Source organism: Saccopteryx bilineata, chromosome 2, assembly GCF_036850765.1.
Source record: "Saccopteryx bilineata isolate mSacBil1 chromosome 2, mSacBil1_pri_phased_curated, whole genome shotgun sequence".
NCBI lineage: Eukaryota > Metazoa > Chordata > Mammalia > Chiroptera > Emballonuridae > Saccopteryx > Saccopteryx bilineata.
This window is the reverse complement of record NC_089491.1, coordinates 281,484,032-281,501,852: the sequence shown is the minus strand read 5'-3', so window position 1 is coordinate 281,501,852 and position 17,821 is coordinate 281,484,032. Positions and strand designations below refer to the sequence as shown.

Here is a 17,821-nt window from a genome sequence, read left to right as displayed (position 1 = left end):
TCTATCTTCTTTTGCTGTGACTTTGTCAACCAGCAGTTGTGGATTTTCTCCTGCTGTGACCTAGTTAGCCAGCATTAGTGGATTGGCTCCCGACAAATAGTGAGCTGTGTGTTGACTTTTTTTCCTAGGCTCATTTTTTTTCTTTTAATCCAAGAAAGAGAAAGCCACCATACAACCAGCCATAAAAGCAGGCAAATTCTTCTTTATAAAGTATTGGAAGCATTAACTAAGTCCTCATTTTCTAAGTTAGAAAACATCAGTGCTTGCACTTGGAGTCTGCTGTGTATTTGCTGCATCGTCCTGTGGGTCTAGGATGCAGACTCTTATAGTCCCACAAGACATTTGGCAGTGCAAGAGAGAGGGTTGGAAACAACAATGAAGTTAGGTTATTTTTTTTGTATGTAATTTTATATTTTCTTAGCAAATTTGATGTATATATAATCTCTATGGTCATTTCTTTGGTATTTTTCTGAAAAGAGAAGTGAGGAGGCAGAGACAGGGACCCACCCCACAAGTCCACCAGGGGGCGATGCTCCACCCATCTTGGACGTTGCTCTGTTGCAACCTGAGCCATTCTAGCACCTGAGGCAGAAGCCATGGAGTGTTGTCAGCACCCGGGCTAACTTTGCTCCAGTGGAGCCTTGGCTGTGGGGAGGGGAAGAGAGAGGTAGAAAGTAGAGGGGGAAGAGTGGAGAAGCAGATGAGCGCTTCTCCTGTGTGCCCTAACCAGGAATTGAACCCAGGACTTCCACACACGGGGCTGATACTCTGCCGCTGAGCCAACTGGCCAGGGCCTATGGTAATTTCTTTTGAAGTGCTGCATAATAGTGCTATATTTTATATTGCAAAAAGCATTGCTATTCTGACAATAAATAGGTATATGTATCTACAGGCAGTCCCTGGTTATGAATGAGATAGGTTTTGTAGGTTTGTTTTTAAGTGTATTTGTATGTAAGTTGGAACAAGTACATTTACCTATTAAATGCAGCTTAGGTAGATGTTTGTCTTATAGTATTTATTTCTACCTTTCTGTACATACAAATACTTAAAATTTCAAACCCACAAAACCTATCTCGTTCATAACCTGGGGACTGCCTATACCTAAAAAGAAGGCTCGGTGCCATTGAACATACAATTCATTTCTTATTGAATACTATCCTACTCAGTACTGGGGAATTTTAGCAGTGAGAGACTATGATGGTACTTGAATTGCTTGTGAAATCTTTTGTTTTTGTTTTTTTTGTTTTTTTTTTTACAGAGACAGAGTCAGAGAGAGGGATAGACAGGGACGGAGAGATGAGAAGCATCAATCATTAGTTTTTTGTTGCACATTGCAACACCTTAATTGTTCATTGATTGCCTTCTCATATGTGCCTTGACCACGGGCCTTCAGCAGATCGAGTAACCCCTTGCTCAAGCCAGCGACCTTGGGCTCAAGCTGGTGAGCTTTTGCTCAAACCAGATAAGCCCTCGCTCAAGCTCGCGACTTCAGGGTCTTGAACCTGGGTCTTCTGCATCCCAGTCTGACGCTCTATCCACTGCGCTACCGCCTGGTCGAGACTGCTTGTGAAATCTTAGCTGCCAGTTGTCCAATTGAATAAAACTCTTTTTTCATAGATGGCATGGTAGCGAAAGGTTAGTATCTTTGGCATGATGAATTCCTGAAGTAATAATGAACCAGTGATTGCAGCCTTATAATGTATGTACAAGAGGCTGAAAGCTGTTTGGCACTGTGTGTAATTTGCTGCCAGTGTCACTAAGAGATTGTGTGTGTGTGCTCCCACCATCAAACCTACAACTGTCGCATCTTGCCCGTGAGCTACGCCATCTCTTTGGCTCCGGTAGGTGAAGTTTTCTGCACCTAAGTCCAGTTCCACCTCTTCCCCGTGCAGTCCATCCCCGTGGCTGACTCAAGGGCATCCTTCCTGCCTTTGCCACTTCTTTCCATGCGTCTTCTTTCTTTCTTCTCCCAGGTCACATTGTCCGTCAGCATACAAACCGGTTTATCTCCTGAACTAACTAACACACACCCGTCTCCCGGACCCTGTCCCCCACCAGCAGTTCCCCATTAGCAGCAAGACTTGGGGTTAATGTGCCTTTGATTCTACTTCATCACCTCCCCTTTCTCTTGAACCGGTTCCAATTGGCTCCTGTAATTTCACTGAAACACCTCGAGTCAAGGTCATCAGTGGCTTCCAGGGCGCACAGTCCGGTGGTAGTTTGCAGGTCTTTTCTTTGTGTCAGCAGCATTTAACACACTACCTACGCTAGCCTTCTGCTCACTCAGTCGACCATGCTGTGCATGGGCTTCTTTCTCACTCCTTCTCTTCAACCCTGGAGTGTCCCCGAGTTCAGTTCGTAGACTTCTCTCATCACTCTCTCAGTAGCTCACATCAGCAGCGACACCAGTTTTGCTGGTGAACTCGAGGCTGTCATGTTCAGTCCCTGCTCAGTTTCTCCACTTGGCTATCTGTTGGTTCTTTTTTTCTTCTAATGCTACTTGCCCTTCCTCTGTTACTTTCTGTCACAATAAATGGCAACTCTGCTTTTACTGTGACCCAGGCTAAGAACCTTGAGGTCCCTCTGCATCCCCCCATCAGCTCTCTGGGCTCGGTTGCCTGTAATAGAATCCCACAGCCCCACGCACGTGCCTCTGGGACGCCCTTGATCCGCACAGCCCATGCTCGAGGTCTGTGTTCAGACCCATCTATGAGAGCGGCCCTGCTGTGTGGCGGTGCAGAACCCTCTCTCCCGCTGTCTCCACCCCAGTACCTGCCCTGCTCTGCCCAGCCAGCGTGTGTGTGTGTGTGTGTGTGTGTGTGTCCACTGATGTCTGCTTTCCTCTCTGAACGTGAACTCCATGTGATTGGGGACTGTTTTATTTTGTTCACTGTTTCATTTCTCCCTGGAGCCTAACACAGTGCGTCATACACATAGTAGAGGCTCAGTAAGTGTCTTTGCTGAACTTTGTGTTCTATATATTTCTACTTTCTACCTATGACTACTGCTTCAGATAAAATTTAAGGAAATACTAAAGATTATGTAATTATATTTGAGCAGTAAAATAATCTAAACATAAAAAGAATATTTTGGCTGGAAGATAAGGAATTGACAATTTTCAAAGAGTTCTCCACTCGTAAATTCCAAAATTGTTTCCAAATGCATAACTTTTTAAATCAACTTAATTGAATTTTAATTATTATTGGATTAAATTGGTAATTTTATGTACAAATTGAGTGGGATAACTGATATTTTTTATTTCCTAGTATTTTGTTGTAAAAGATGAAATTAGTGTGGAAAGAAATGTGTGTTTTCAAATGTTTTGCTTATAGGGGACTTAATTTTCATTGTGTTTAATTAAATATTCTTAAAGAACTGTGCATGTCTAATTCATCACGTTAAACAGAAGCATTTGGGTGTATAAGACTGTATAGTTTATCTCTTAATGACCAGAAGTTTTTTTTTTTTTATGAGTAATTTGTTTTTGGTATTCCTCCATGGCACATGTGTTTAATTGATACCCTCTCTTGTATAATCAGATTCTTACTATATTCTTGTATAATCAAACATATAATCAAATCTTGCTATTTTCTATATTATGGCTATCCTTTCACCTTTCTTTTCCTATCTGTGTCAGAATTTTTAAGGGGCCCCGAGATAGCTCTGCTCCGTAAGCGGCTGCAGCAACTGAGGCTTAAGAAGGCCGAGCAGCAGAGGCAGCAGGAGCTGGCTGCGCGTGCGCAGCAGCAGCCTTCCACTTCCTGTCAGGCTTCTCCCGAGGGCCTGGCCACAGACCCACCCGCAGCAGGTTATTACTGTGCAGTGTCCTGCAGCCGTGGGGTGATGGTGGTGGTGGGGCTGTGTTAACACTGCCGCTGTGTAGCCAGGAGCTGGCGCGCTTGCAGCTTCCTCTCTCTCACCTGGGGTGCTGGTCCTCCTCCTGTAGCTAGGGGACAGGTTGGCGCAGCATTTGCCACAGGGAGTATAGAATAACCCATGGTTTTATTTATATTTAGAGAGAGGCAGATATTTTTAAATTTTATATCCAGTGAACTACTTTCTAATAATCTAGCGAATTTCGAGCCTGCATTGATATTTCTGTAAAAATTTTCTGTACTCTTAAATGATATCTGCTTGTGACTCCTAGCACCTCCTTTTTTTTTTTCTTCTTTTTTTAAAAAAATTATTTTGCTTTAAAAGTTAACCAGTATTTCTATTCCCATATAATCGTAGTTATGCTAGATTTTAGAATTATAGAATTGTTTGGCCATACTAGCATACTGACTCAGTCATCCCCTTTTGTCCTTATTTGAACATTTTCAATATATGCTTACTTATTTCTTCCACACATAATCAACTTTATGATATGTAGGACACAGAAGTACCCCACAGCCTCTTATGTTCCTATTCTGATGCTGTAAAACTCTGAGATAGGTACTATCTGTGCCTCTCTCCGTTTCTGGGAGTATTTTAATGTCTCACTTCTTTAATGGCCACCTCTTGATGCTCAGTAAGCATTTGTTGAAAGAGTTAATGAAAGATGTAGTATAATTTGTCAACTCCTTTCAGGTAGATCATAGGTACTATTTATCCTATATTAGGTGCTCTCAATCTCTGTTTGGGAACTAGAGTGTGTCTGCATTCATTCTCATACTAATGAGATTGTTGTACTTTGTTTTACTACCCTAAGGAGTGGTGAGTTTGGACATTAATTACTTTGAGAACTCTGATATAATTACTTGGAGTTAGTTTGTATATTAGTAAACTGGACAGCTTCTACTTTATCTGTTTATCTCTTTCAGTAAGTGCTATGGTAACAAAAGCACATTTTATAATTCTGTGGTAAGGTAAAATAAAGTTAAATAACTGTAATATAGGTGTGATGTTTGGAACAAATTCTGAGCCTGATTTTTAATGCAGTCAAGCAAAGATATCTCTGATTTTATTTTATTTATTATGGGGTTGTTGTTTTTTTACTATAGAGAATTTTTTTCCTCTGCTTGAAACTAACCAAGTTTGATTAGATTGCAACCATAGCATTTAATAAGACATTTGCTATGACTTTGTGCTATATATAAAACTTTAGCTAAATTATCTCAAAAGTTAAAAAGTATGCCATATAGAAACCAATAAGAAAGATAAAAGTGTCCCTTACATATATTTAAAAATACTGAAAATTAAGTGAATTTGAGTATAAAACAAGCTGTCTACATTAGCAGGAAAGCACTGTATATTGTGGTCATTAGAAAAATATTTTGAGGCCCTGGCCGGTTGGCTCAGCAGTAGAGCGTCGGCCTGGCATGCGGGGGACCCGGGTTCGATTCCCGGCCAGGGCACATAGGAGAAGTGCCCATTTGCTTCTCCACTCCCCCCTCCCCTTCCTCTCTGTCTCTCTCTTCCCCTCCTGCAGCCAAGGCTCCCTTGGGGCAAAGATGGCCCGGGCGCTGGGCTGGCTCTGGTCTCGGCAGAGCGATGCCCCGGAGGGGCAGAGCTTCGCCCCCTGGTGGGCAGAGCGTCGCCCCTGGTGGGCATGCCGGGTGGATGCTGGTCGGGCGCATGCGGGAGTCTGTCTGACTGTCTCTCCCCGTTTCCAGCTTCGGAAAAATACAAAAAAATATATATATATTTTGAGACTCAGCCTTTTATATCTAGTTCACCAATTTGAATTGACATAGGTTGTTTTTAGAATCAGAAAACTCTCAGTATCATTTTTAGTAAATACTATCTAGTTTGGTTATCAGTCTATTAGTGGTAATCTTTAAAAAGCTGAAGCTGATGAGGCTGGCTCCATGGCCTCTGCCTCAGGTGCTAGAATGGTGCCAGGCACCATGGAGCAAGCCCCAGATGGGCAGAGCATCGCTCCTGGTGGGCATGCTGGGTGGATCCTGGTCGGGCACATGCAGATGTCTGACTGCTTCCCCACTTCTCACTTCAGAAAAATACAAAAAAAAAAAAAAAAAAAAAAGGCAAGCTGAAGCTGAGCAGGTACCTTGCCAGTCTTGAGGTTGAGAACTGTGTTATTTCTTCTTTGTTAATCAACAGCATACTTGTGCCCCTGAGACTGTCCCCATGGACAGTGTCAGAGGCATTGTCACTCCAGGTGTGCTGTTCTCACTGAAAGGCAGGGCAATCCATCTCTGTCATATGCATTTGACATAGCATTTGTCTCCTCTGAAATGTGCCCTGCAACATGCTGTTTGACAGTGCTACTTCCACATGTCACAGGAACACTGATTATTAAAAGCTTTAAGAACCATTAAATAATAGGTCGTCAGTTTGTCCAAAGGACAACTCATAAAATCGGTATATTTTGTCTATTTAGTAAATTCTGGCTATGAGGCAGAAAAAAAGTCAAAATTCTTCACTTGAGCACACAAATTTTAGAAAAACAGGAATTACACTTATGAAATTCATCAGGGAGGTAGATTTTATTTGAAAAACAACTATTAAAACATTTTATTATATGTAATAATTAAACACAATTTTATATACTTTTATTATGGACATTAAGTAGCCCATTCTTTCAGGCTAGATGTTACTTCTAAAATCATCTGTCAATAGAGAAAGTATAAAGATTAGCTTTATAGATTTTAGCATTAATAATAGATGAGTGTGCAATTCTCATTTATAAAACCTGTGTTTTCTCATTACACCTTGGTATCTTTAGCGTATTGGTAAATGATAATATTGTCAGGACATGATATTTCTGTCTTCTCACCTATTAAATATTTTAGATATAAGAAACTCAAAGGAGACAATTAGGTCATTTAGAAGCCAAGCAATTTTCACAAGTGTAGAATTTCTGAATTACTACATTATCTAGCAAACATTTTATTCTCTTCAAAGTACAGAACTGATGAGAATCTTTTGTGAAAGGCTAAGTGTAAGATGAGTCTACAATACCTGATTTCTGTTGAAGAGTGAGATTAAATAATTTTGTAGAAATAATCTACATTTTAGTGGAATGGGGCTTGATGCTAGTTAATGATAATACTAGACAGGATATATCTATTCGATTGCCAGTATTTCAGTTGAAAACTGAATATGGCAGTTGAAAACTAAAACATTATTCTAAGGCATCAAATGGTATCACCTTTGGTTTCAAATTGCTATTTGAAAAGAACTCTAGAAGATAGATGTTAAAAGAAGTTTAAACAGTGGTTTTCCTCCTTTTTGTCTTTTCAACTGTGAACTCTATCAGTCACAAATGGAAGTTCCAATATAAAACATATAAAAGTGACACTGTTGTGGTTTAACAGAAAGGGAGGCCCACCTGCTTGCTCCTCGTTCTTCCCCAAGGCTCCTCTGTTTGCTCCCAGAGGCACATCCTGAAACTACTGCTCTTAAAGAATCCTGACACCTATAAATGATCATTCTCCATAGCTAATTTTCAATACTTTATTTTTCAAAGTTAGGATATTACTGTAAAATATTTTTACTTTATTTAGTTTAAAAAAAATAACATTTTTTGCTCAGCTTTTAGGAAATACACCATAACTCATTTCTAGTCTTTCAGTGATTTACTTTTTAAAATCATAAGGAAATAAATTTGCCTTCATCAGATTGGGTATTAGACTTGGCTGAGATCTTGTCCCTGGCCTTATGACTAGATGACCTTGGGCGGGTCATTTGGTTGTTTTATGCCTCAGTTTCTCAGTTATTGCTGTATTTAGATAGTGTGGCCTGCCATAATTTACAGAGCTAGCATAAAGATGGAGTAGATAATATAATATAAAAATGTTTCTATGCTCTGATGTAAGGATATAAGGATCTTGCACTTATTGCTTCACAACGTGCTCAGATCAGGGCCCTGTCAGGCTGGTAGCATCCAGGGTTGTGAATGAGCTATGTGTACTTTTCTCACACAGAAGCCACAAGCAGCTATGGCAGAGGCATTCAGCATATGGCTGATTTTAAACCCAGCTCTTTTTTTCCATTTCAGGTCCCCTGGAGTCATGGGTTGCTGGCTCCTGCTCAGAGTGACAGCACCCTGTGGAGTCTGCTGGTACTGGCCCGACCACCACAGAGCCCCACTGGAGCAGGGAGCCAGCCTAGAGAGGGTCAGGTAGGAACTGTTTTTTCACTTTATGGCACGGTTTTGCTGATTGGTAAAAGTAATTTTTTACCCCCAAAGGGTTTAGAACATTGGTGATTATTTTTAAAAAAAAGGGCTTTTCAAAACTGAGCCATATTGGAAAAAACTAGCACTTCCCCAATCCTGTGCAAGCAGGCTCTCTACAGCGTCAGATTCCCCAAGTATCTGAGGCGACAGTCACATGTGGCACTTCTCAGATGGATGCATTCCTTCCGTGTAGTTAGTGTTTATAACATAAGCCGTTAGTAAATTCGATATGATGTTGACCTAGCTCTGCAAATACTACTTAGTGACCTTGAATAACAGAGTCCTGAGCAAAAAAACAGTGATGATTCTTTGAACTCTAAATATGGGAATATGCTCTATCTTTTTCAAAACAGCTTCTTGTCATTATTTTTCATTCAATACTATGTTTCTGGAAAACAGGCAAGTAATGATATCATGAATTAACCCGACGTGCTACCTAAGTAGTTTACATGGGTTATCTCATTAAATCTTCATAAGAATACTGTGTGGTAGCTCTGGTGATCATGTCCATTTTACAGATGGAGAAACTGAGACTTAGGAAAGTTAAATAACTTGCCCAGGGTTACAGTGTTAACTGAGGAGAAAAGAGAGATTTGAACCCAGGGAGTCTGGATAAAGAGGCCTTGTTATTTACCTGTCAGACTATAATTCATTATTTTTTTTCTGCAGTTGAGAAAATTCTGACATAAAAGGGCTAAAGAACTTCCCCAAGACCAAACCAAACTTTTTGGAAACATACAATAATTGACATAAGACACCTCAAACTGTGTATTATTGAATGAGCTTTTGCTAAAGTTCATGTTGTTCTTAAAAAAAAAAAAAAGAATATAATTCTAGACACTTCCAATAAGCTGACAAGCCATATTGTTCTTTGTAATAAATTGTCACCGGGCCACATGGTAATAGTTTTATTCTGTGATAATGCTTTCCAAGTGTCTGGTAGAAGGACGGAGGAGAGTATGCCAACAGAAGCAATCAGCCTGGAACTCATAATGTTATTTTCTTTTTAATATTAGCTATTTTGATGGGTACTGAGTTAATACTTTGAATTATTTCTGTAAGTTGGAAGTCATGGTTATGGTATTTATGAATACCTCGTGGTATAAAAACAAGTCACTTCCCATGTTTGTGTGACAGGCAAGTAGTCCTTCTCAAAGCAGCTTCAGGGCACCAGGACTAGTGCCTGAAATAGAAGCAGTGGTCAAGAAGGGTTTCTCGGCCTGACCTGTGGTGGCACAGTGGATAAAGCGTCGACCTAGAAATGCTGAGGTCGCCGATTCGAAATCCTGGGCTTGCCTGGTCAAGGCACATATGGGAGTTGATGCTTCCTGCTCCTCCCCCTTCTCTCTCTCTTTCTCTCTCTCTCCCTCTCTTTCTCCTTTCCAAAATGAATAAATAAAAATAAAATAAATAAATAAAAAAAGAAGGGTTTCTCAGGAAAGACTGGTCTTCACGGGGGGAGGAGCAGCAAGAGTCCCTAGATTGACTCAGTGTCCTACAGACTGTAGGGCAGTAGTTCTCAAAGTTTTTGAAGTCGGGGCACATTTAACATCCTACAAATAATTGTAGGCTCACTATATACAAATTTCTGAGAAATGTTATAATAATTAAGTCAAATATTAAAGAAAAAAATATAAAGTCCAAGCGTGCTTTTATGGTAATTAAACAAAATAAATACAACAAAATTAAATTTATTCTGATATTAAGAAACATTTTTATGTTACAGTTTTTTAGTTATGATTTTTAGAATTCATAAAAAATAGGGGTTAAAAAAATTAAAAAATGACAAAAATGTTATTTTTTTATATATGTAGATACATTCTTAGTACAATTTAGTAAATTCTGCAGGTCCCGGGGTAAATGTGTTGTTTTTTCATTCTTGTGTTTATGAGAAACATGAGCCTGATGTGTCCTAGTGATTTCTTCAATGTTCGGGCTTATATTTGAAAGACAAACTCTCATTTCTTCATCAATACATTGAAGAATTCCTCTCTTTTTACTCTTAATTGTGTTGACAGTAGAAAATCCTAATTCACATAAATAGGATGATGAAAATTGTAGTAAAATGTTCAGAGCTTTTTTAGATATTGCCACATATTATTCTTTTAAAGAAATTCAAAAGGCTTTAAGAGACAATTCCATATGTTTAACCATCAATCCAAAACCTCCAGCATACGTATCATCTTAACTTGACACCAAACAAAGGATAGAAGAAACTTGCCTCCAGTCTTTCCAGGGAACATGGGGGTTAGTGTAAACAATCCCGCACCACTGCTGAACAGCCTTTTGCAACCTAATCAGGCAAGTGAGGTGGGGGGTTGGGCAGACTGTCAGCTTACAGCCACTTCCCCACACCTCTGTCCCCCAAAAATCTAAACTCCAAAAACCCTGTTGGTTTTTTGGTCCCCAACAGGCACATATTTCTCTGAAATACCATAGGGCACACCTGGAAATCTTCTAGGGTGTACCAGTGCGCCCTGGCGCACACTTTGAGAACCACTGCTATAGGGGCAAAGGGAAACCCAACCTTCTGGTTTAGCAGCACCTGCTTGTCTTCACATAAACCTCATTTATGTTTTATCCTTTGAGAGTTTAAAAATACATAGTTTAGTGAAAGTGACAGCATTCTAGATCCTTTATCAAATTTATTAAGAGAGTTATTTCTTCCTACATTTTATTTTAATAAGACTTCATTTCATAAGATTTATATATTCTATAAAAATTAAATATTGCTGAAAACATTGCGTGGAGTTTATAGGACTCTTCATATTGAATGAAAGCACATTAAATGTATAATAAATCCAAAGGGATGAAAAGTATTTCATAGGAGACTTTATAGAAGGATTTTACAATATTTATTTCACTCTGACACATTTTTGTTACTTTTTTTTCTCTTTTTGTATTTTTCTGAAGCTGGAAACGGGGAGAGACAGTCAGACAGACTCCCGCATGCGCCCGACCGGGATAGGGGCAACGCTCTGCCCACCAGGGGGTGATGCTCTGCCCCTCCGGGGCACCGCTCTGCCGCAACCAGAGCCACTCTAGCGCCTGGGGTAGAGGCCAAGGAGCCATCCCCAGCGCCCGGGCCATCCTTGCTCCAATGGAGCCTTGGCTGCGGGAGGGGAAGAGAGAGACAGAGAAGAAGGAGGAGGGGGTGGGGGTGGAGAAGCAAATGGGCCCTTCTCCTATGTGCCCTGGCTGGGAATCGAACCCGGGTCCCCCGCACTCCAGGCTGACGCTCTACCGCTGAGCCAACTGGCCAGAGCCTGTTACTTTTTTTTCTTTAAAGAATATAATTTTGTTTTTGTTTTTTTTAATTAACTTACCTGTTCTTCAAAAACTTCATAGGCTTGTTGTATCTAACTGTGAAATGAACAAGTGAGTAAAATCTTATCCAGGAAAGTAAAGCGTGTAAATGTTAGCATTCCCACTTTCTTTTCTGTATGGTACAGATTCGTTTAACTGAGTTCTGATGAAGAGCTGATGAATAAGGATAAGTAAAGCTATTACTCAAATGATGATCATGGTCTCTCAAAATTTAGTAGTACAAAAATCCATGAGCACACTGGTTATATCAGAAGGTAGATGGCTTAAAGTTGATGCAATTGGTCTCAGTGGCAGGATTCAGAACTTTTAAGTATATAAATGGAAGCAGTCAAGTGGTATAAAATTGCTGAGAATCCAGGCTATATTGGAAAACTTTTAGCTATTGAGTGAAGGACACTCCACTCAAAATGTTTACCTTTGGCGGAATCAGTGTTGTATGAGTGGAAACTGGTGATCAGATGGAACGCTGGGCTTTTGTTTTAGTTAACAACACTTAACTAAAAACTGCAGCGTAGGATGTTAGGGACTAGGAAATACTTTTCTGTTTAGGGGAGAGCTATGCCTGTTATCCTGTTGCTCCACTGGCACACCGAACCCAGGCCAGGAATAGTAGCCACCTCCTCCTTGTTCCCCTGTGACCAGGTGACCAGGTCCTCAGGGCGACTGGGAGGAAAGCAGTTTAGGCCTGAAAACGTTGTGACTTGTTCTCTATCTCAGGGCTAATTATTATCAGAACTAGGAAGAGAATAAAAAATAGCTGACTCCAGACAAGGGCTCTTCTATCGCACTGCCTTCCCTCTATGCCAGTGGTTTTTAAACAATAGGGCCCATTCATAAAACAGGTTCTTACACAGAATTCAGTGTGTCAAAGGATAAAAGTTAAATGTTCTATTTGGAGCCAAGGTAGACATCAGCATCAAGCCCAGACCATTAAACCTTCTTGCTTGTCTCTTTTATGTTCTCACCAGGCACCTAAAGAACTAAGAGTTCACAGAGTGTAGATTTAATATGCACAACATACAGAGTTTTAAAATTACCTATGTTTCTGTAATGGTAATTACTTTATTGAATATTTCTTTTATAAACTTTTTTTTTTTTGTCTAACATCTTCACTTGCGCTCCTTTTTCAGCTCAGGGTATAACAAACAATGTCTGGCAAAGTGTAGTGAGCACCTCATTTCATGCTCAAATCTTCCAGTCCAGAGCAACCTCACCTGGTGCTGGCGAGGGGGTTGAGAAAGACAAGGAGTCCTCTGTTTTATCTGCCTTGCACCCTGTGCCTGTGCTAAATGAGTTTGGGAAGAGGTATATGCATGGAAGTAGAAGAATCCTTTCTCAGCCCCTGCCCCCAGTTGCTAACTGCTTGCCTGGAATAACCACCCTGAGCACACGGCCCTGCTTACTCACTGCCTGGGAAGCATATCACAGTACTCACTTCTGTCCCACCTTGTACATTTGTTTCTTAAGCTTAAAGATAATCATAGCCTTGCTTTGCAGTTTCTGCTGCTTACTTTTAAGTGGAAATCTCATTTTTGTTTCAGATTCTCCTTCTTCTGTGGTTAACAAACAGCTCGGATCCATGTCACTTGATGAGCCACAGGGTGCGTGCAACAGGAGATGCGCTGTGCCCATCCACCCATAGTTCTGTTGCAGTGACAGACCACGCTCTCTCCTTTCCGTAGCGGTTCCTTTTCATTACGGTCTGAGAGTCAGTATTTTGCAAGCTCAATTACCTTCAGTGGTATTGTGCAAAGGGCCTTCTTGACCTGTACAAATTATTTTCTATGTAAGCTAAGTTAATTTCTACCTTTGGCCCTTTAAGCCACCTTTGAATTCTCTTCCTATAACAATACTGTAATGGATATAAACTATATCCATTTTTTTTTTCTAGGTATCTATCATAAAATTGTGTGGAACTATAGATGTCAGGTTAACATATTACCTACTAGGTAACTTAGAAATAGTTATTTGAACATGATAATACTTTTTATTACTGCATTACTATAGTCATTGTACTTGGTTTTATGTTTAATTTTTCAGGTGGTTAAGTTCCAGTTAGCTTTATATAAGGAATATAATTATAAATAACTTCTGTTACTTCTGTTAAATTATAAATGGCTTCTACCTTCCACTTGCATTTTTGAAGCAGGAAAAGAATAGACTCAGCTTCAGAGCTTTGAACAGAGTCTGATGAGATAGATTTTCAAATATATACATGTGTGTGTGTGTGTATTATTATTATTATTTTTAATTCAGTGAGAGGAGGGGAAGCAGAGACAGATACTGGCATGCACCCTGACCAGGATCCACCCAGCAGGCCTGCTAGTGGGTGATGCTCTGCTCATCTGTGGCATTGCTCCATTGCTCAGCTACTGAGCTCTTCTTAGTGCCTGAGGTGGAGGCCATAGAGCCATCCTCAGTGCCTGGGGCCAACTCGTTCCAATTGAGCCATGGCTGCAGAAGGGGAAAAGAGGAAAGAGAAAGAGAGAAGCTATAGAGGGAGAGGTAAAGAAGCAGATGGGCGCTTCTCCTGCGTGCCCTGACTGGGAATCAAACCTGGGACATCCACATGCTGGGCTGATGCTCTACCACTGAGCCAACCATTCAGGGCCTCAAATATTTTTCAAAAAATGTTAAGAAAATAATTTAGCACTGAAGCCATATTCTTTAGTTGACTTAACATTTACAAATGTAGGATGACTCATTCATCAACAGTATTGGGGAAATTAAATATTGTTGAAGGACCTATTTGGTATGAAATCTAATTTTAACTATCTTCTTGGGGAAATATTAAGAAACTAATTTTAAGACATATTAGAAAACTTCTGTACTTCTAATCTTTTACTGTTTATACAAGTAGGTTTTTCTCTTCTTGAGAACAAATGAATGAATAGTTAAATGAATTTGAGAACTAAGTAATTAAGCATGTTTTATTTTTATACACTTACTGTAGCAGTATTGACAGTGAGGAATAATTTAAGGTGAAACACAATTATAGTAGCATTGTATATTTATTTTAATGCTGTCTAATCAAATAATCTTTTTTTTGGTAAGGACATATGAATGTAATGAGTATGTTACTACAGAGAGCTTATAGCCAGGTTCATAGTCTGTAAAATCACAGAGTAATTTCCATGGAATTATTATATTCAATTTAAGTTGGTACTTAACTTACATATGATAATGGGATATGAAGGAAAGAGAAAAAGGATAACACCCAGATTTTTTTTGGTATCAATGACAATGCCATTGCTTGAGTAGACTGGTGTGGAGGCAGAAATCGAGATATTTTGGGTTTTGGTTCATGTAAAGTATGATATGCCTTTTAGTTATGTAAGTAGAGAGGTTATCTAAAAAGTCAGGTATTGAATAGATTTAGCAGAAGCTGTATTATGATAGACCAGGGGTCGGGAACCTGTGGCTCGCGAGCCAGATGTGGCTCTTTTGTTGGCTGCATCTGGCTCGCAGACAAATCTTTAATAAAGAAAAAATAACGTTAAAAATATAAAACAGCCTGACCAGGCGGTGGTGCAGTGGATAGAGCGTTGGACTGGGATATGGAAGGACCCAGGTTCGAGACCCTGAGATCGCCAGCTTGAGCGCCGACTCATCTGGCTTGAGCAAAAAGCTCACCAGCTTGGACCCAGGGTTGCTGGCTCCAGCAAGGGGTTACTCAGTCTGCTGAAGGCCCGCGGTCAAGGCACATATGAGAAAGCAATCAATGAACAACTAGGAAGTTGCAACGCGCAACGAAAAACTAATGATTGATGCTTCTCATCTCTTTCCGTTCCTGTCTGTCCCTGTCTATCCCTCTCTCTGACTCTCTGTCTCTGTAAAAAAAAAAAAAAAAATGTGTGTGTGTGTATAAACATTCTCATGTATTTCCTACCATTCATTTCCTACTGCTCATGTTCATGGTTGCGGGTGTCTGGAGCCAATCACAGCTGTCCTCCGGGACAACACCAAATTTTTATTGGATAATGCGTAAGGTACACGGGTCATTGTGAGGTCAGGAAGTAAACTTGCCTCCCTTTAATCAAGTAGTCAGCTAGCTAATTGCAGAAACCCTTTTGACGAAGAAGATGACTAAAAGAAAAAAAGATGAGGAGTATCGTACCTTTCAGCAAGAATGCACAGAGGAATTCACCTTTGTGGAGAGAGCAGGTTCTGCAGTGTGTCTAATATGCAATGACAAAATTGCATCAATGAAACAGTCAAATATAAAGCGGCACTTCAACACACACCATATTACATTTGCATCAAAATATCCAGCCGGGGATAGCAGGAAGAAAGCATGTCAAGAGCTACTGTGCACAGTGCAAGCTAGTCAGCAGCAACTCCATGTTTGGACCCAACAAGGTGACTGGAATTTGGCTAGCTGTGCTGCTTTGTGAGAAACGGAAAGCCATTTGCAGATGGGGAGTGTGCCAAAACATTCATGCTTGATGTTGCCAATAAACTTTTTGACGACTTTCGGATAAAGACAAGATAACCAAACGAATAAAAGACATGCCTCTGTCAGCAAGAACTGTTCACAGTCATGATGGTAAATCAGATTGAGGCAACACAAGTGAAGGACATAAATGCAGCACCATTCTTTTCTCTCGCTTTGGATGAGTCAACAGATGTAAGCCATTTATCCCAGTTCAGCGTGATTGCAAGGTATGTTGTCAGTGACACACTACATGAGGAAAGTCTTGCTGTTTTGCCTATGAAAGAGACAACAAGAGGAGAGGATTTATTCAAGTCTTTCACTGAGTGCGCTAAAGAAAAAAATCTACCGATGGATAAACTTATTTCAGTGTGTACTGATGGGCTCCATGCATGGCGGGGAAAAACAGGATTCATAGCGCTTCTTCATGAACATGAAGAGACCCATCCTAAGTTTTCACTGCATCCTACATCAGGAAGTGCTTTGTGCTCAGATGTGTGACGAGCAGCTTGGTGAGGTGATGTCGCTGGTCATTCAGGTGGTCAACTTTATTGTTGCCTGAGCTTGAAATGATAGCCAGTTTAAAACACTGCTGGATGAAGTTGGGAATAATTATCCCCGTCTGCTTCTGCACAGCAGTGTGCGTTGGTTGTCAAGAGGGAAGGTGCTCGGTGGTTTCGCACCTTCTCTGAGTGAAATCCGGACTTTTCTTGAAATGAAAAACGTCGAGCATCCTGAGTTAGCTAACACTGAGTGGCTTCTGAAGTTCTACTATCTCATGGACATGACTGAACATCTATCTGAACCAGCTCACTGTGAAAATGCAAGGTGTTGGAAATACAGTCTTATCCATAACTTCAGCAAGCAGTGTTTGCATTTGAAAACAAGCTGGAACTCTTCATCGTTGACATTGAAACAGGTCATTGACTACACTTTGAAAAACTGGGAGAATTTAAAGATGCCTGCACAGCAAGTGACCCTGTTCAATATCTTGATCTCCAGCAGCTAGCGGGCTTCACATCTAATCTGCAGTCATTCAGAATGCGCTTTGGAGAATTTTGTGAGCATACTCATCTTTTTAAGTTCATCACCCATCCACACGAGTGTGCAGTGGACAGTGCCAACCTGAGTTACATCCCCTGTGTTTCCGTCAGAGATTCTGAGCTATAAGCTGCTGACCTGAAGGACTCAGACGTGTGGGTGAATAAGTTCAAGTCACTGAATGAAGATTTGGAAAGACTTGCACGACAGCAAGCAAAGTTGGCGAGCAAACACAAGTGGGGAGAAATGAAAAAACTTTAACCCGCGGACCAGCCGATTGTCAAAACTAGGAACGTGCTTCCCGTCACATACCACACACTGCAGCGTGTGAGTATTGTACTGACAATGTTTGGCTCTACACATGCATGTGAGCAGTCTTTCTCACATTTAAAGAACATTAAGACCAACCTACAATCACGTTTAATGGATGGAAGTCTCAATGCCTGCATGAAGCTTAACCTCACCACGTATCAACCAGACTACAAAGCCATCAGCAAAACCATGCAGCACCAGAAGTCACATTAATGGTAAGAAGTACTTTATTCATCATTGGTTAGCAACAGCATAACAACGTTATTAAAAGAATTCAGAGACTCATTGTACTTTAAAAGTGTTCATCTTACATAAAATGCACACATTTACTTGTATTTAGTGTTAAACATATTGTATAGCTCTCATGGAATTACATTTTCAAATATGTGGCGTTAATGGCTCTCTCAGCCAAAAAGGTTCCTGACCCCTGTGATAGACCATCAGCAGTATAACTTTGTAATAAGTCCCCTGAGCAGAAATGTGCTAATGATGGACAGTAGATCCCAGTGAACTAAATCCTGAATTAATTCAGTGAATTACATACCTTTCTGTTCAGCAGAATTATATCTTTTAAAGTGCTGGGACTC

At 40.4% G+C, this 17,821-nt stretch overlaps 1 protein-coding gene across 11 annotated transcripts in view; it reads left to right on the top strand.

Moving 5' to 3' along the window:
- Positions 1-17,821, top strand: part of DCAF6 (DDB1 and CUL4 associated factor 6) — a 93,721-nt gene that overhangs the window by 38,103 nt on the left and 37,797 nt on the right. For 5 of the 11 annotated variants that reach the window (XM_066261102.1, XM_066261101.1, XM_066261103.1 and 2 more), the window contains exons 11-12: positions 3,638-3,808; positions 12,991-13,050. The exons of 3 other annotated variants lie outside the window; for them this stretch is intronic. In XM_066261102.1, the coding sequence (XP_066117199.1) occupies positions 3,638-3,808; positions 12,991-13,050 (231 nt within the window). The remainder of the gene's footprint in view (positions 1-3,637; positions 3,809-12,990; positions 13,051-17,821) is intronic. 3 more of the 11 variants (XM_066261106.1, XM_066261107.1, XM_066261109.1) reach the window with 1 other exon arrangement.